Source organism: Cynoglossus semilaevis, chromosome 15 (genome assembly GCF_000523025.1).
Source record: "Cynoglossus semilaevis isolate Cse_v1.0 chromosome 15, Cse_v1.0, whole genome shotgun sequence".
NCBI classification, from domain to species: domain Eukaryota; kingdom Metazoa; phylum Chordata; class Actinopteri; order Pleuronectiformes; family Cynoglossidae; genus Cynoglossus; species Cynoglossus semilaevis.
In genome coordinates, this window is record NC_024321.1 from 4,532,837 (window position 1) to 4,553,441 (window position 20,605).

Here is a 20,605-nt window from a genome sequence, read left to right on the forward strand (position 1 = left end):
AAAGAATTAAATAAAAACATTTTTTACATTTTATTTACTAAAATCACATTGCGTCGAAATAGGGCATTAAAAAGAGACTTGAACTGGAACCTAGTTATTGCCACAAAGTTTATGGAGTAAAGAATGCCAAGTAATGTATCCACATAAACATATTATATTATATACAGTTTATTTAATTGTAGCTCTATGCACAGGTAAGAAATCTGTAAGGTGTTAGAATTTAAATGTGTAATATCTACATCCAGTCATTTTGGCACAGATCCTACCAGAAATCACAACCAAAATCACTGCCTAAGTGTTTCCACGCCACTACCCTATCATGGAATTACAGTAGCACAGCAGAAAAAAGTGGAGTAATCTGCTGTCACCTCGAACATAAACAAGCAGTTCTCGTACAGAGTGGATTCAAATCACGTCTTTACAGTTGGTGCCCATTTAGTACATCCCAGGACAAAAACCCTTAAACCTTTCAAGTCCAAAGCTTAATAATAAGTGAGTTATCATAAAGTGCCTGTCAGCAGAAGAGAAAACAGAAATCAGCAAATTTCATGTTCTCCCTCTCACCAACAGAACAGTCTTTGTTTGGAAGGCATTAGCCGAGCGGATGTGAGTGAGGCATTCTGCTGCAGAATGGCTCCTTCTTCCTGCTTGGTCTCAGAGGTGTTGAAAACTTCCCAGAGCACATTCCACTCTGAGACAGACACACGGAATAACAGTTAAGCAAGGACAGAGGAATTCAAAGGGCTTTTTTGAATCAGTTACAAAAGAAAAAAAAAAGTGGACGACACATACTTTTATTTCCCACTATGACCATGTGGTTAAAGGTCACTTCTCTAACTTTATCGACAAAACATTCCCACGACCGCAAACTTCCCATCAGAACAGATTGGTATATGGAGAAGAAAACCCACACAACCGCCAACTCACAGGGACCAGGCCACTTCAAAATCACAACTGTGCACAGAGCATGGATTTGGAAAGTATTAGCAGGTTACTGCCATTACTGACTCGTAAACAATATGAAGCATATATTTAGGAGGCCCTTGGCCTCAATTTAATACTGCGCAGGCCTTTGGTCTATTTTAAGGCCAGTGCTGTATGAATAAGTAGCATTCACACTGATGTACTTGTTTATCGAGGACACAGTTAGGTGGGTAAATGTGTTTGAGGGCAGGTCTGCATTTGTCTGTGTTTAAGGAAAAGGGGGAAAAAGGCAGGCAGTGTTGCAGAAACATTTCCGAAATCGGAAGACTGCACCTAGACAAAACAAAGATACCACTAAAAGCACAAGGATAACAAAACTGCTGGAGATTTATTGTGCGTCTGCAGCGACAACTCAATGCGCAAACTCAATGGGATGAAACGCCAGGCTTTACAACTAGAACAGCCTTTATTTTCTTTTGTAAAAAAAAATCACATATGCCCTTCACTGTTTTCAAATGAGGTCACCACATCTGATGTGCCAGTTTGGTTCTGTGCCCATGTTGAATAGGTGGTTGTTCTTTGAAAATCAAATTGCCAGGCAGTAAGAATAACACCTGACAAAAGCTTGGCCACCACCAAAGAGCCAGTGAAATAGCAAAGCAATTGAGAGAATGGGAAAAGAATGGAAAGGAAGATGATGACAGCTGTTTATCAAATTGTTCCAAGATGAAATTCCTTTGGAATATGTATCTAACGTATACATGAAAGAAAACAACAAGCTGTCGGGTGAAAAAAATATGAGAGGGAAGCAGTGAACCAGCAAAGCCACATCTAGTGATGCTACACAAACAACAACAAAAAAATCATTCTTATTAGCATTTAAATGTGTAGTGCATCCAAGCTTATGTCCAATGACTTCACATGCTCTTCAGATAAAACCAACTGATTTAAAAACATGCCCGGGACATAGCAGAAAATATTATGTAGCCCATATTGCTGTGCTGTGTAGAAAAAAAAAGTAGAAATCTTCTTGTCCTTGAGAATAGAGAGTTTGTATTTTGTACACTTCCATCCAGCCATAAAGTCAAATCATAAAACACCCATAATGTTTTGCATGAAGATCAAAACATTATACGTTTTGGATGGGTCCTAAACCTCAGGTCCACCTCCTGTCTGCCACCGCTATAACTTATTGGTCTATTTTTTTCCCTCATTTACTTTACTTTACCACTTGGGTGATAATGGCTCTGAAAATGGAGACACCATTAAATTATTCCTAATCAATACACAGTTGAAGTTGATCATAAAATATGGGTCAGGACTAAAAGCCCGGCTATTGGCGACTGGTTCATTAGCTTCAAATGAACCTAAATGGCTTCACACGGACATCACTTTTGTCTTTCAGCTGTTCATTGCTCATTAAATGTCAATAAAACTGCAGAAAATGCCACAATCTGTGTTTATTGCATTAAATAGTACACTTACACATGTACTGTATGTAAATACAAAATTCTTCAGTCAGTTTCTCTATTCTTAATCCTGACAATCAACTGTGCTACCTAACTTCTACAATTCCGTAGACCATCACAGCAATGAAACTGTCGCCAAAGCAATATTTTTGAGGAATATTTTAACTTAGCATCATTTTCAAATGTCCCAGCACTCCCCAACAGAACGTTACAAGTTTGCACTTGCATAATTGTGTTTGACTAAACAAAACAGCACTTTTCTCACTGCATCACACCATGCCAACACATGCAACACCACAGAAGCCAATGGAAGATCAGAGGCGCCTTTTTAAGCAACTGCAACTTCCTCAATTTGGTAAAAAAAAAAAAATTAAAAATAAAGTTTTTGATATTGCAGTACACTAATAATAATAAAGTAAAAAATGGGTGGGGGAGATTTTTTCATTATATTAATAGAAAGTAAGGCAGCAATCACTTGTGGGACTGCTGAAATATTCTGAATGTTTTAACAAAAAAAAGAGAGCAGGTAGGGAGAGAAGCTTCCACACTCAGTGTGGTTTTTGTTTGCAAAGGTAGAGAAAATACACACAGCAGAGAGAAAGAGAGCCTGCAGCGGAGACTTCCTCCCACGCAGACAGGTTCTTGATGAATGTTATGCCAGCTCATCACCACAGTGTGGGCTGCTTGGCCTGACAGAGAGATAATAGCACCCAGTATGGTACAGTGTCACAGGCCATCAGGGAAGTAGTCTAACTCTCACAGAGGTCTGAGGCAGTGACCCTGATTTCTCTGGGCAAACTCCACGGTGGTAAAGAAAACAAAACAACCGCCCGAACTGCACATTCCGGGTAAATGTATCGTAACACTAGAAAATAGTTTCCTGTCCGTGACGGCACACATGAAGTGCACAGTTGTCAAGTTAAATATTCAGGTATGAATTAACATTCTGTTCAAAGCCAACATCTTTACCTGTAAACAGTTTGGTGATAGCCTTGTTCTGTCGTCTGGCAGAGCAGATGAGCAGCAGCCAGGGAGGCAGAAACTCATGATGACTGGCCAGGAGTTCAGCAATGGTCCTGGGGGAGGCGAGGGAAGATCGCTGCTCCGCCTCACCCAGCTGACAGCCTTCGTCGATGGAGTCCACGAGAAGAAAGAGGGACTGCTGAGGAGGCTTTATGCTGAGGAGTGGCAGGAGGACACATCTGAGGAGAAAAGAGAAAAGAAAGTTTGGTGACACTTCTTTTCCTGTAAAGTGCCTGAAAAACACCATGTCTGCTTGAATTAATTTAATGTGTATTTTCCCATTAATAGATAGATAGAACTTTATGAATCCCTCGGGATTTCCCTTCAGGAAATTAAGGAATTATCTTTACATATTTGTAATGATTCACTTACTATTAGAAAATAAAGAAATATGTTTTTGAAATGCTGAGAGTTACAGTAAAAAATTCAAGAAACTCAACAATGACTGGTACAATTTCTTTTAGTTTTAACTCTTCATATTATGAACAATGAGCAACGATTTGCCTGCACATCCAGATCACAAATTCTTGGTGCAAAAAAATCTAAAATAATCAGCAATGCATATGGAAACAGCATTTTGAATTGCCAAAAACTGGTTGAACCTCAAAATAAACCATGAAAAGATTAAAGGTACAGTCACTAGATTATTAAATTATGTTAGATTTTGACATTTTAGGATGAATGTAGATGTGAGTCACAATCAGACTGTAGTCTCTACCAGATAAACATGATCCTTGTTTTAAAATATTCTCATAGGAATTTTACTTAAAAATTCCAAAGGTCTGTTGGAGATGAGGTCAAGACCCAGACTGATACGATAACAAATACTCGAAATGACTGCGCTGCCAAAACCTGAAATATTGCACATGCTTCCTCTTTCTCAACCAAAGCAAAAGAAACGATGCTACAATGATGCTGCAGAACCTAGGTTATGGAAATAATGAAAACAAGATTAGTTCTAAGAATCACATAGGGAGATAATAAAAACTGTTCATTTACTTCCACCATTTTGGTAGTATTAGGTTATGGTCTCTAAATTAATAATAGAAACAAAGTTGTATTTTTTTTTAAATCACCAGAAAAGAATATTTTATTATCTCTTTAATCCTATACCATTCTAAAAGTTTCTCAAATAAATAAGTGTTAGATAATGAATGGATAATGAGTGAATATAATTTTTAAATGTTTTAAAAGGCTGTATTGTTGGTAAATATAATGTTATAAAAACCTCTACTCTGAAGAAGAATAAATGGACAATTTGCGATGTCTGTTTCGATGCAGACATAACAGTCTGTCATAGAATAACAGTGTACATGAAGACAGTCAGTATAGTTTGAATATTTAGGGCTGTACTATAAAGGTCTTTCAGCTCTAATACCAGATCATTTTGTACTTCCTACACAGTTCTAATATACTGTAATATTAGTGATGATGTCAATTTTCTAGTGTACAGTCATAATAATAATGGTTCTATTGTTGTCCTCCCCCGCTTGGCGCAACTTTTACTCCACGATGCATCTGTTCGCACTAGTTTGTCTCATTTGATGCAACAGTGCCACTACAAAGACAACAGTCACTGTGCCAAAGTCACTTTGAGTGACTTTTTTCAGCCATACAAATCTCACTTCATCAGAACAGAGAGAGCGTAGGAGCGGATATGTCTCTCTGTGAGATCTTCACTGCATCATTACGAGGGCCGACTGTAGATGACAGGAGCGAACAATTTTTCAGAGCAGGGGTGGTGAGGTGGTAAAGTAGGCAGTTGAGCATAAGTTCTGAGGGTGAAGGGGGATGGTACTAAGAGCAGCAGATCATTTAGGTCAAAGCAGTATCAGGTTTTGTGAGAATTGTCATGGACTCACTAATACCTTGGTTCTAGCACCAACATTAGGACATGAGCATTATTTTTAAATTGCATTTAAGGATAAAAATACACAACATAATATGACTATGGCTAAGGCACCGACTGACAATATAAGTACTAGCTTTATATGTTGTAGAGTTCAGTAAAGTATCAGTCGGTGCCTGACTTGTTTTTCAACCTAGTTGTCATTTGTAATTCATCTTGTTTTAGATGTTTATAGCTAAATAGCCAGCACTGAGAGCAACCTGAGAAATTAGTTTACTTAAATGCATTCATACTAGAGACTATAAAGCTTGGTTGGGGTGATGCTGCTCTATCCAATCGGCTATCAAAACACAGTAGTCATCAATGGCACTTTTTAAAAAATGTTATTCCCTGTTTGTAGTGGCAGGTCTTTTGATAAACTTTTAACTGGCGCTGACGATTTAAAGAAGTGAGGCGTACGTTGGTGAAAATTTAATTTCCCCAGACTCATTATATTACTTCCAGCTCAATTGGCCGTGGTAAAGGATCTGACAATTTCATATTTTTGACATTTTAATCATGGTCTAGGTTAATTAAATATTTTAAGGGGGTCTGAACAAATCAATTAATAGACGTGAAAATTTAACTCACTGAAGAAAGCTTCTGGGAGATCTGAGGATTATTTTATGCATAGCTGTCATGCAGATAAAAATCAGTCACCTTCCGGCTGATGAGACATTCTCTTTAACTACCACTTTTCTTTAATGGGGCTGACACTGCTTGTAAGCTTTGTCATAAAACAAGAAAATACTGTTTTAATGAGGCCTCCCCTGGATGCTCAACAGCCTGTCACTAACCCCGTGGCTTCAAAAACCATTCTCTTTTTGAGCACCTTCCACTTAGAGCTTACATTTTAACCCCAGCTCATTATCCTTAAACATGGCAGCAGTTGCTGGGGTGAAGATGTTGTGCTTTTAGAGGAAGTTGGTTTACAACTTAAGAATGGCCTAATGACGATGACCTACACAAGGGAAATCAAACAGGTTCTTATAGAGGGGGTTCAATTCGAAAATGTAAACATACTGTAGGGTCAACTAAGACTTCCATTAAATAATAATTGATTGAGATCTGGCGGGACAAACGTAATTATTATTGCATCATTTAATCTAGGAAACATTTCAGTTGTTCTTGTGGATCGTACATCATTTAATACAAACTAAAGTATTACTAAGATTTAAAATATCCCTGCAAATCACTGTCTAGGATTTTATACATTTTGAAATCAAGGTGTTGACTGCATAAGCATAAGCAAAGCAAAAAGCAAATACACCTATGATATAAAATTGTAAAAAAAAAAAAAAACCTGGAAGAGTAAATGGATAAAGCATAATATATTGACCTAGAAACTGACTAAATAAAAAGTCAATAAGTAAAAATGTTAATAGATTTTTATTTTCTAACCTTTCTTACCTAAGAAATAATTGTATTAACAATAGATATTGATCACTAAATCCAGTTCACTGACACGGCAGGTCATTTTCTAGTTCCTGTCTGAGTAATCTGATTGAGACATGTACTAAATAATGACCATAGGGGAATTAACTTATAATGAGAAATATAGAGCATTATATTATATATATATATATATATCAGTAAAAACACCACCAATAAATTGAATGACCTCAGTTTGAAAAGATAATTATTAAAGTTATGATGCATACACCAGTGTTCTAAAACTACAATGATGTATACAAGTAAAGCTGTGCCAAGGGCTGAAGTCTTTATCAAGTGATCTGCTGTGAAAACTCCAATAAGAAGTTATAATCTCATTAGGATGCATTTTGAGATAATTTAACGCAACATTAGCTCTGACCTTATTTGCGGCAGTGCTAGCGGATATAACGATAATGATTATTATCATGAGATAATGATTCCTTCTAGGAAACATTGTAAAATACACATACACGTTTTGACAGATCACGCTGTGATCCAAAAATCAATCATGTAGCTGTAACCGCTACAAGGTTAAATTAATGCACACACAATAAAAAAAAAGCAGTAGAATTTTTGGAAATACACGCACGCTATAATACAAATTGATTAAATACATCTGTGGTGCACAATATGGTTAAATTCTTATAGTGTATGGTCACTACTACACACAATAGATATCTATATATATTTATATATTTTTTTATTTTAATTGCCCCTGATACATCAGCACTCCCCTTGTGTTCAACTGATGGTATCTACCAGTTGACACAAAGGGAGGAGTGAATTCATTCCTAAACGTTGACCAAATATGAGGTCCAAATATATGTGTAATAGTTAAACGAGAAATATTATCATTGCTATGGCTGAACAGCCTAGTATTCATATAGCATCTTTGTCAGTGAGTTCATCAGCTGGTAGTGCCTGTGAAACTCCTCTATATTGTCTTCCTTATCCAATAGACCAAGAACCATCAGCAAAACCCACTGGTCATTTCAGTAGTACACAAAGTCCCCATGGACTGTAGATATTAACCAGTGTAGCTAATTGTATTTTCCAGTCTCCACAATCTTCAACTTCTTGAATCTTGAATTCATGGCATTACCTAAGCTGCTTGGAGCAGCAGTGAGAAACAAAACCATTTTTAAAGCTCTCCAACCTTCATGCACCGTCGAGACGTTGCTCAGCCTTTTGCATACGCAGTCAATCACAGCTTCTGAAGGCCACAGCCCAAAGAGAACCTGCTGTGCCATCTGGGAGCCCTGCCAAAAGGAATGTCCATCCACAGGGGTGACTGGGAGCGAGGGTGGGTGTGAATGGTTGTGACTGAGGCCGCGCTGCCCACAGAGACAATCAAATCCACAGCAAAAGCAAGTGGGCAAAACAAAGACCCTTTGTTCTCGCACAATCCTGCTACTTTCGAGCTGTCAAGGAATCAAGAAGACAAGGGACGCAAACAAAGAAACGCCACGGGATGCAAAGCATGGAGAGAAAATAAGCCCAGGATAAGCTGATTTAGTTTGGAGCCTAAACCTGAGACACAAAATTTAAAGTAAGTGAGCCATACAGATGGTTTAAAGGTTTTTTCCTGCTGTTTGTCTCTTCTATGACTTCAATGTACACCCCAATAAATTTCCATTGGTATTTGAGACAAATATAATTTGGGTGGGTGGGGAGGGAGTGAATGTTATGCACCCACCATCTGTCATGCTGTTTTGGTGACTATGGCAGTAGCAGCTTTCTCCACAATGTGTAACGATAAAGTTTGAGCGTGGCGTTTAGTGAAGACGTCCGAAGTGAGAGGGCAGTGACAAGTGCTGAGCTAGAACTGCACAAATTTCCACACCTTTTTTATATATAAAGACGAGCGGCAAAACCTAATGTGTACTAAATAAGCACTGTCCCATTAATGGAAAAATACCCAATTGGTGAATTCAGCTCCGAATCACTTATACAGGGAAAACAAAGAGTCACACAAACCCATACTGACAACACTTTTGGCTTTTATTACATGTACAAATCAGGGGCCTTTACATTACAGCAGCCTCCATCTTTTCTTTTAGCATCAGGTCAATTTGTAGGAAGCCTGATCAGCATCTTCTGAATGACAGAAAAGCTTAGAGCCTGAGGACTAGACAGCAGCTGAGTCAGACACCAGCTCATCCAAAGTTCCGCTCACATGCAGTTATGTGACTTCTACGTTATGCACAACAGTAACACAATCACCTCCTTCAAAGTAATCACTCTGATGAGCAGAACAGGAGAGGAGGCAGATACTGGTACTATAAATGTGTTTTCTCTTTTTTTAGATCCTGCACATAATGCTTTTGTTATCGCCTCTTAAATCTGTAGATTTTCCCATTTCAGCAGCTCAGTTATGCATGAAATATTTTCATTTTTTCAACTATTTTCCTTAAATGCAAACATTTCAGTTCCAACCCACCAGGAGTATAGTCATAGTTACGTAACTTGTATTTACATTAATTTGGGCTGAAAGCCTCTCATTAGATAAATAAGCCTCTCTGGATGCCAACGGTGCAGCATTGAGTTAGTTACTCTGTGAAAACACAGAAATCTTCATCCTTTTTTTGTTCAAAAACAACATTTTTAATATGTTTGAACAACTTCCTGATTTCTAGAAAGAAATTGTTTTAAAACTCTGACTTCACGTTTCTAACGAAACAGTGAGATTATTGCACATAATATCACATATTGCACACCATCAAATTCACACAGAGAGAAAATTTTACTTTGTTTTGTAGTTGCACAATGTTTGATAACTGGCACTCATGAAGGACTTTTGTAGCAGCTGACACTCCCAAACCTTTTAAAACTTCAAGTCTGTGATGTCAATGGAGGAGTTTTCTGCAATCAGCCATAAGCAGATTACCTCATAATGATCTAACACACATTAGTGAAGAAACTTGAATGGTGTTGCAACTACTTGAACTGCTCAGTTCTGCAGTACCTTCAACATGCAGGACAATGAAATAATTTTATAAGGGCTTAATGGATTTGCATCAGATTTGATATATCAAGCAGACAAACGCCTCCAGCTGTCTGACAGACAATGTCCGGGTCATAAATCCCGTCCCCGGACAGATGTGAGAAGCATGTGTGTTTACAATCCAGGAGATTTACACACACCCACACATAAACATACTTAAAAAAGGCCATTCATTTCAAACAGGCTGCATAACAGCTCTTAATAATTGGCCTTTTATAATGACCCTAAAATTGCAAAACTTGAACTGCTATGTGCTGATCTTCTGAGAGCGAGAAAGTCCTGTGATGATTTTAATTACAGTCATGATACTGGTCACACACAGCCATTGTTATTTTTATGACAGTGGGAGTAGTCTTGGTTTTTAGTCAGATAATATACCATGCTATGTAGCATTTACAGTAAATGTCAGGCAATATTTTGGTGACAATGCCAGGTTGCCACTGAGATGCACTGAGCATGGCATCGTCCTCAAGCACTGCTCCCCGGGCGCCGACCATGGCTGCCCACTGTTCACTTGGTGATGGGTTAAATGCAGAGGTTAAATTTCATTGTGCATGGTGTGCTGTGCTGTGCTATGTCACAAATGATAAATAAAGTCAAGTTTAAGTTTTAAGTTTTAAGTTTAAGCCATTGTTATTTTTATGACAGTGGGAGTAGTCTTGGTTTTTAGTCAGATAATATACCATGCTATGTAGCATTTACAGTAAATGTCAGGCAATATTTTGGTGACAAAAATCACCATGAAAAAAATAGAATTTGACTGAAACTTCACAAACTACTTAAATAATTCATCATTGACTGCCTAATCCTTGTCAGGTCTCCGGGGGAACTCCCAGCAGGACAGTTTGCCAGTCCATCACAGAGACATGTACAGAGACAAACAGCCATTCACAGTCACAGCCATATCTATGTTTACTTTAGAGTGTCCAATTAATCCCTAATCTCTACTGTACATGTTTGAACTGTGGGAGCAGCAACAGACAACTAGGACAGCATGCAAACTCCATACAGAAAGAATGGGCATCAAACCAGCAAGCTTATGGTGTTCTTGTTGTAACATAAAATTCTGTAATGTCAGTTTTTGCATTTGATCCATGAAAGATTCATAAGTATGCAGCTAAAGGACACAGACTCTGTTGTCGTTAAGAGGGAAAATAAGAAATTTGACTTAATATTTACAGGTTCCATTGCAGCCCATCCAAGAAAAACAATCCATTGCTTGAACAACTTCAAATTGAACAGAATAAACAATATTCTGATTAAAGCATGGGAATCAACGGCCAACATCACGCTTTTGACATCATCATTAACATTTATGATTTGTAAAAGTATTAACAGATGAATCGCCTTTTCTTGCCAGCACACATGCCTCCGACAACTATGCCAAATCCCCAAAGCTCTTACCAACACAAATGAGGTGTGCATTCCTGGCCAGGCTTCTAGTGCTGTCAAAGGAATCTGAAATTTCATCCTCTTCAACCCCCTCCCTCTTCTCTCCGCTCCATCTCCAGGCAGGGATGTCCTCTAAAAAGTCTACACTCCCCCTATGTTATAGGGTACACAGTGTGTGCTAGTCAGACTAGTCAGACCAAAAAAAGGACACTTTCCTCAGGTTTTCAACAAGCACAAGCGCTTCGACCCTGAAGTCCAAAACTTTGTTTTGAGACTATGTGTTGCAGCTATAACTCTTGTGGAGCAGGGAAAAATAACTAGTGCCAAGCACTGAGCCCTAACTATTAATATGCACGTTAAACAGTTTATATATATTATGCATACTGTACATACAGCCAGTAAGTCATATTGAAAGTGTGAAATCAAATTAGCTTTCGTCATGTTGACTTAATTCTGTAAACTTAATTAATAAGTTTATTCATTACCAAATTCAAATCACTAAAATTGCCCTAGTAAGAACATAGCAGTTCTTTATGTTTACATTCACCAATCACAGTGAATGCTTGATTAATCATTTGTGACATTCAATTCATCAAGGGTAGTACATTTTTGCACTTACAGCATTTTATTGAAAATGGAAATATTAGATGGTATGTCACTAGGGTAATTTCATTAATTTTATATTTCATTCATAAGCTATTCATCCAGCAGGTTGGCAAAATTAATAATTCCTCTATGTTTTTCCTGCGCAGGCAAATAGGTATTTTTACTTTGCATGCAACACCATGGTGTGATACTGTACATTACAGGTAAATCTAGATCTTCAAAACCTAAAATAAGACATTTTAAGAAGCCTTATTGTTGTGTTTGTCCAAACAGGAGGACTCAAACTTGCTTGCTAACAGCATATTTGTTGAAATGTCTTATTTTGCTGTTGAAGAAAGAGGAGCTCTTATGGTCAGAGTGTTTTTTTAGGAAGCATGGTTTAATATGATGGGTGTTTAATTCAAACCTCATGTGAATATTAAAACTCTGGAACCAGACAAATCTAATGGTCACCACATTTAAATTAATAGGACCACAAACAGGTGATCAAGAAAATGTTGTTTATATACACTGATTAAATTAAATACAGTCTGTATTGTTCTACAGCTGAATGAAGCAGATTTTTACTCTATGAGCTGACAAAAAACTGTTTTTCTATTAGGTTCTTTCGTGAGACACATCAATGTGAATGAGTTATATCTGCCCACAGAGGCATGTAGGCACCTCTGCACACACATAAAAAAAAAAAAAACCTCATAAAGGCACACGCGCACACACACACCGTCCACCAGTGGTGTGTGGAGACAGAGCCTGACCTCAGATTGCTGAGTCATCAGTGCTGCAGCCGCACCAGTGCCGCCACTTCTCCTCATTTGCTCCACTGGAGTTGATGCGTCACACTGAGAGACTTTTTTTTTCTGTTTAAAAAATGTGGCCCTAATCTGCAGCAAGTTTTTCGCAGCCGTGCACCACATAAAAGACAAGGGGGCCGGCTCTCATTTAGCAACTCTTAGCCCCCGTTGAGAAGAACGTGCATCAAAGGTGCATTAGTCCAAAGTTGACATAGAGAAGAACAAAAGGGAAAGCTCTTTAACCAACTCATGAAAAAATGCTGAGGTTGGTTTAACCTCAGACATAAATGTGGCTCAACATAAGCGACAGACACAGTAGTGCAATTACTGTTTTCCACTGGTGTCCCGTTATTTGTGGCTTTCTCAGACTGAGGTCATGACTGTGACCTCATCAGAACTTCTTCTGGTCTTTTTATCAGCAGAGTAAATTACCTAAAGTCAAAGAAGTTTATTAAAAGTACAATAAACGTCTGCCATGCTAAAAACATTATTTGTGTTTCAGGAAGTTATAAGACAAAATCTAATCCCACTACTGCTTTGATATTCCCTTTTATCTGAATGATCAACAGCTGTTCACAAGAAAGACACAGGTGAAGGTTCACGTTGCAGTGTTTGATGTTGCTGCCAGGAAATCTGTGTTTTTAAACGTCAGGTAAAAGTTTCAGTGAGTTCACTTTTTTTTTTAAATCAAAGTCATTTATCATATCTGAAGTCTGTGACCTTTACAAAGAGAAAGAGAGAGAAACTGGTCCGGCTGGAACTTTACTCAGCACTGTGAAGCCCCACAGCAGATCGCACCTCCACTGAAAGGTTTACAAGGCTTTGTCTCGTCAGCAGAAAAGACAAAAAACCCCTGCTACCTTTACTCTGACACACATGACTGGGCTTAAACGACGTATTTAAAGCTAGCATTTTTGTACAAAAAAGGAGAGTATAACTTTAAACGCACGCACACATTCTTTGATGAGGCTAATAGGACAGAGGAATGTGCTTTGTCTGGGAATTATGTCCTTGATAATGCTTCTGAATCTAAGTGAGCAATTTCCGATAGCAGTGATGGCATTGGGTTTGACCCAGCTACAGAGTCCATGTCCTCCATTGTTTGAATATTTGTCTGTGTTTCAAAACAACACAGACACACAGCGGAAGAAAGTTAGACTGAAAGATGAAACTGGCTTTTATCTGGAGAACTGTTCGTGACCTTCGCTGACAGGTGTCTCCTTCCAATGCATCAAATTACTTTTAGATATACAGGAAACTGAATTTCTGTCCGGTGAGGTTCAATGATAAATAGCTGATGAGACATTCAATAGCGTGAACCTGGAAAAAGTTGTGATGATGATATGTATAACAATAAGGATGGGAGGCAGCAGACCCGTACAAAGTGTGTCCACGGCTACTTAAGACCTACACTGCTGAACTCGGCAGCCCGTCCAACGGATCTATAACCTGAGTCTTCGAGTAGGGAGAGTACCAACCATCTGGAAGACATTGTACATGTTGCAGTTCACAACAAGAGTCCGACCAGTGGCACTCACATAACATCTGATGAAGACTATGGAGCGGCCTAAGGTGCAACATGCCCAGGACAAAATACAGTTTGCCTACAGAGAGGAAGTGGGTGTAGAGGATGCCATCCTCTACCTCCTGCACCAAGCCCACTGACATCTGAACAGGGGGAGTGGTGCTGTGAGAATTCTCCTCCTGAATTCTTTTAGGGACTTTAACACCATCCAGCCATTTGCACTTCAGCATAAATTGACACAAATGAAAGTGGGCCCCTGTTTTGTTGCCTGCTACCTCACAGACAGACCGCAGTACATTAGACTGAATGACATCACGTCTGACACTGTTCCGCAACGTCAAAGAACGGTGCTGTCTGCTCTCCTCTTCACCCTTTAAACCTCTCACTTATGTTACAACTCTGAGCTGTTATAAAAATTAAAATAAGTTATAATAAAAATACAATTACATTATGCATTAAGCATAGGATAATTAAAATAAAATACAGAAATCTGATAGTTCTACTATGCCTAAAAAGTTGGGATTTTTATGGACAATTGAGTTTCCTGGTGGTGACATTTTTTTGAAAAGATGTTAGATTCTAATGACAAAGATGAAAAAGACTGCAGGTAGAGAACATCTTAAACTACCAATGTTGCTAAAGAAGAGCAGTGGTAGTGCTACCAATTGCTATGCAGAAGATGTTGGAGTTGCATTAGGATTGGTATTTGGTGTAAAATCTGTGTAAAATATCTAAGCCATCTCCTGCTAAAAAGCAGGCCATATATGTTCTCAACATCATCTATGTTAATGAGCGATAAGTAATCATTAAAGATAAAGATACCAAATACAGAAAAAGTAAGGAACTGTGACATGCGCTGTAAATAAATCGTTCATTGTAGTGGAAACAATTTTGGTAGTACAGGCATCTTTTCATCAAGACACCACAGACTGTGTTTAAGACATGCCTATCTGGAAGGACACCTTGGGCAAGGCCAAACTAGCTGGAGGGATTGGTTAGGATGGCTTAGGAATTCCCCAAGAGGGATTAGTGAAAATGTTTTGGGAGGTGAGTGTCTGGTAACTACTTACTCTGGTAAAAAAAATTCACTGCCAGATAATATACATATTTTTAGATTTCAATACATTTTTTAAATAAAGTTTTTTTAAACATCTGTGTGGATTTAATAAAAACACCAAGATCTGACTTAGTGGCTAACATTTAGAAAAAATGCTGCGCAAATGTCAGCCTGGTGCAAATCTCTGCTGCCCTGACTTCTATAAACCTTAAAAGTTCAAGTAAAAGTTAATTAAACTGCAAGCATAAAACTGTCATTTTTATTCCTCATTATTCTTTATTCTTTTCATTCTTCAAGTTTTCTTTAGAGAATGTGGTGAACCCTAGAACTCTAAAGTTGTGGATTCTCCCACAGAATTGAGTCCATGTGTTACTAAAATATACTATTGACATCACTGTTTTCATACACGGCAAAAAACAAAACAAAAACTCATTAAGGACGATTAAGACAGGTGATTGAATGTTATAAAATCTCAAGAATACCTTGTAAATCCCTTCGGTCCAATCGGATGTACAGATGGGAATGGTAAAAGTTGCAAAGAGTGGTGTAAACTCATGTCTGAACCAGTTGAATGTATTAACACACACTAGTGATTACAAAAAACAAACAAAGCTGTTTGTCTTTGACTAGGTTGAAGAATTTAGCAGGGCTTCATGCATTCAGTCACCAGCTAACATTTCCAATCACAGCTGTTGCAGGTCGGGAAACTTGTTTCACTGTACGGTGCAGGCTCCAATGTGTAACATCAATATGAAGTATTCATCTCAGAATGGGGGAAAAAACAAAACTTTGCTTTGTTCCATCCCTGGATTTTGTTTTTAAAAGTAGCTGCCAGATGCAGACGACAAGCCTGGCATCTTGAAACCTGATATCATCTAGAACAGCAGGGGAGCCCTTAAGATTATTTGTGTACAATACTGCCTGGGACGCTTTTACACCTGAGATGGCGATAAGGCATTTGCAGAGGTGCTTTTTGTGCCTGACAAACAAAAAAAGAGCGTGGTGATAAGCTCAGCAACAGCAAGCTTTGTTGCCTGCAAAGGTAAGAGTCTGAGGACTGAGAGTTGAAGCAAATATGACAGTCTGTGCAAGAAACCCCTTGAATTTCCAGTGTGGCAGAGCTGAAGTCAGAAGTCTCTGCTGGGCATGCTCTCCCCCGCGATAAACCTGCCTTTTATCTGCCAGGGTCAAACTGAGGTACAAGCTCTATGATTACCAGCAGATGACAAGACGAGAGTGCACTTCCTTGGGAACAGATGCGGTGTGAGCTGTTGACTCTGGTGAGCATTTAAAAAATGATTTACCTTCCTGAACGTTTGACCTACATCTCTTTCTCCACCAGTGTGCGATGTTGAGATGGTGCAATAAGCGTCACCAGATGGCCAGATGAGAAACGTGAGTGTGTGTTTGTGTGCGAGTGCGTGTTCAGTGTTGCATTCCAGCCTTGTGTTGCACAGCCGGCTGGGCCTCTGCTGTAAAGGTGGGCCCTGCAAAGCAACCCACATACACACAGGCTCACGTGGAGCTCCTTTTTAAAGCCCGTCTCTACAATAACAGCCACACATGATCATGTTACATGCCCGGGCAAAGGCAGAGGAAGTCGGCAAGTTTAACTGTACTTCATTTTCACATCATCTTGGTGCAGTGCTGGTCACTCAGGTCAGCCAGTAAGCCAGTCAACCAGTGAGTCAGTCACACTTCGAAGCTCCTTACTTATGAGTCTATGGCCACCTGAGCTCGACTGCAACTTAAAAATATCTGACCTTCAATGGATCAGAAGGCAAGCTGGGAACGGTCCCACCCAGCATGCCACACCGGGGGGGAAAACCAACAAAACCATGACATCAAATAAGTGGAGGGCTGCTGAGGCGGAGCTACGTGCTGAGTGTGAGCAGCAGTAAAAACAATAAAGAACAGGGAGGGAGGAAGGGTCAGGAGGTGGAGAGGCAAGAAATGGGGGAGGGGCCGGCTTTGCATTTTACATTTCCAGCCAAACCAAAAATCCGACCAAACCTTGGATCGTAACAGCAAGGCCACACAAAGAAAAAAATTCATACGTAGTGATTGATAGACAGGCTGTTGTAGTGTGTAAAATTTAGCAGTTTTCACTAAAATAAATACATAAAAATTCATTAATTTAATTATGTCAATAAGTCATTTTTTTAATAATATTACAGAATGTAGGTGAAAGGTCACAAAAAATTCTAGCAGTAACTGAAGACATTGACGTAGTGATGATGCAAATCTGAGAAACAACCTGCAGATGGTGACACTGTGGCTTGATAACAGATGATTGTCTCATCATTTTCCTGTCATTGTCTAACGACCAGCAATAAATGCATGCACTTCTACAGTATGTGCAAGTGTGATAAACACAGGGGGTGTAATTGTCGCAGAGAGAAGGACAAAGGTGTGTTTGCGTGCATTCTCACCTCTTGAACGCCTCTGTTGGGTTCCTCTCACACTCTCCGGGCTGCAAAGTGCTCTGCACAGCCGGGTCCCTTAACTTCTCCTCATATCCCGGCACCAACTCGCTGCGGCAGATCTGACCCACCAGGCTCCTGATAAACCCACTGACACACAACGTATCAGAGTCGTCTGCACGGCAGAAGTGGAATGCCAAGCTTTGCTGGTTCAGACCCCGGTGAGTTCCTTGTGCAGATGTGGGCCATAACAACTCTGTGCACAGAGCAGTTTTCCCACTTCCTGGCCCTCCCACCAGCAACACCCCCCAGGAGCTGCTTGACTTAGTGGATCCTGCTGTGAGGCTACCGGGAGTGGACGCACCCCCGCTGGGTGCCAGCGGCTGCTGCTTGCTGTGAGTGCCGGTCGCTCCGCTCAGGTTGTTTGTTTTCTCCTGGAGGCAATGCTGGATCTTATGGAAGACCCACTCCCGGCAGTAAAAACGCTTCCCCTGCAGCAAACTGGTTTGGGCCATTTTGATCTTGCACTGTGCTTCCGCCTATTCCTCCACTTCATAGGGGTCCTTGCCTTACTTCCTCCCCTCACATTTTCACCTCACAACCAAGAGCTTGCTTCAAATTCCAAAATCCATTTTGCTTAGGTTAAAGCAGGGTGCACTTCACAGTTTTTTTTTATGTAGGACCAAAGGACTGGAGTGAATGAGGAGGCAAAAGAACCAGCACAGCCGTGGATGGCTGCAGAAGCAGTGCTTCAGAATATCTAGGTCAAAATTTGAAAAAATAAATAAAGGAGAATCAAAATTGATTCTCAAGACCTAGATTTTCCACCAACTTTTTCCAAAGCTTTCCCACTGGCTGAACTGAGTGCTCCTTGTTATTATGAGCATGCTGTTTTAGCATGGCGCAGGGCATGGCAGGGCACCCAGCTCTGGAGTGCATTTACTGGCAAACTGCAGCCGCCACCACTTGATACAATTAGCCATGGGAGTTGATGGTATAGTCCCGCAGATGCATTTCAGATGTTACGGGGATGACCAAAGCATGTTTCCATTACATTAGCATGAAGAGCGGCTGCCAGTGCAGAGTCATTTTCTCCAATAACACATGAACGACTGGCTCTGACCCTGGAAAACACAAGATAGATGGCAAAAGGTTAAACCCGGATAAAACATAGTGTGGCTAAACATAAGTGTGGATAATAGAAGAAAAGGCAAACAAATACAGGAGTCCTGCAGGTTGACGCGAGTCACTGTACCACATGTTATATTTTTTTAAACAGCAAGGAGTTCAAATCTGATCGGTGGACAAGTGCTTTTTTATGTGTTAATCCTCCACAAACCCACATCACAGTGTGTCTCCCTGCAACTACATTCTTGGCAGGGGTTCGTCCAGTTTCTCTGGTCTTTCCACTGACCCTCCCTCCCTCCTTCCTATGTGGCTTTAAATCCCAAACAGTGCACAACCGTCCTGAACTACAGTGGTACTAAATTCTGCAGGACCCTCCTTCCTACACTCATACAGGGGTACTAACGCAGTGGCAGAGAAGGATAACCCCTCCTAAAAATGGGTTTTACAGCATGTGCAAAAGTTAAGGTTTAATGCACGAGTGCATGTTTTAGTTCCTCACCAGAAAGAAACCGATTCTTTGGATTGCACTGGATAAAATACAAATAAAACACACATATATATATACTTTCTCACACACACCCCAAAGACACACACACACACACACACAGTCTTGCTTTGTATCACCGCCAAAGAACGAGGGAAATCACACAGGCTGCCATATAACCTCCAACACACGCACACATAAATGTTTGCAGAAACAATATTTTTATATGCATGCAAACCCAGATAACAGCCAGTTGACAAACTGCATCGACTCAATGAGGGCCAACGACAACCACTTCGTCCCAGTGGACTCTGAAGGCAGCACAGGTCTTTTGTATGAACACACAAACCTCACCCATTTCGGGTGGGATACGATTTGCACCTATGTAACATAGGGGGCTTTAAAGCCGCACACAACAGAACACCGGCCACAACAGTTGCTTGTTTAGAAAGACAAGAAAAAGGACGATAAACGCAGTTCGGTTTCCACAATGTAACAAAACTGTTGCCTAAAACTTCAACAGCAAAGTCGACTGTTGCACTGTTTTGACTCCCTGCACAGTTTTTCAAATGTCTCGCAGCCACAAACGGATTTTCCTCTCACCTCCTCCTTTTTGCCGATTCCTTCTGTCGTTTTTAGGACGGGGATTGGTCGATGTGGATGTGTCTGTTCCTCGGAGCTCAATCTCTTCCTTTTAGTCCATATGTTAAATGTCTTCCGGTAACTGTATTCTTCGGTGCAATTTCAAAGTCCAAACGGTTGAATTTGTGCCGCTTTCGCGTCTTTCTTTTTCAGTCGCTGTATCTGCCTTTTCGGTCGCTGCGCTTCGGCTCCTCCTGCTGCCCAACACAGCTCCTCTGTGAGCCGACTGACTCCCTTTCCTCCGCCTCCAAACACTCTGCATTCTCACCACTGCATGCAGAGAGAGAGCTCATACACGAGGGCCGGAGGGGGGCTGCAAGATCTCCTGGGAATTGGAGTTTCAGCCATTTGTCGCCATTGTTAAAAAACAAATAAGTAAAATGTCAACATTGTGAAGGCGATGTTACAAAACAGAGCTACTACCTATACAGTATGAGCTAAAATAAAAAGTGACCTTGCATTTAAGAAAACTGTGCAGTCTGGTCAAAAAACACAAAAACAACAAACAAAAAAAACAAAATACACTCTGCTGTGCAGGACAAACTAGTTTATCTTAAAACAACTATACATTTAAACAGTAGCCTGTTAGATTTATATACGTTTTCTGAAAAGCTGCCAAAAGGCTGCAGTGCTTTTAAAGAAAAATCAAATCACAAAATTAAATTAAATTTTTTTTTTATCGATTTAGTATTTTAAGCCTTTACCTCAGGTCTGTAATGTGAGTCACTGTGTCTGATCTACTGAAACCCACTTCCTGTTGAGATTGCTATTAATACATTACTTTATTTTTGAGGGAGAAAAGGTTGGGTCTGTAG

At 39.9% G+C, this 20,605-nt stretch overlaps 1 protein-coding gene across 1 annotated transcript in view; it reads right to left on the reverse strand.

The window, feature by feature from the left end:
- The window catches only part of ankrd50 (ankyrin repeat domain 50), a 34,463-nt gene extending 14,154 nt beyond the window's left edge, over positions 1-20,309 (reverse strand). Inside the window, exons 1-3 of the mRNA XM_017039453.2 lie at positions 19,752-20,309; positions 17,546-18,660; positions 3,363-3,595 (exon numbers count right to left, since the gene is read on the reverse strand). Of these exons, the coding sequence (XP_016894942.1) occupies positions 3,363-3,595; positions 17,546-18,051 (739 nt within the window). The 5' untranslated portion in view covers positions 18,052-18,660; positions 19,752-20,309. The remainder of the gene's footprint in view (positions 1-3,362; positions 3,596-17,545; positions 18,661-19,751) is intronic.
- Positions 20,310-20,605: the final 296 nt, after the last annotated feature.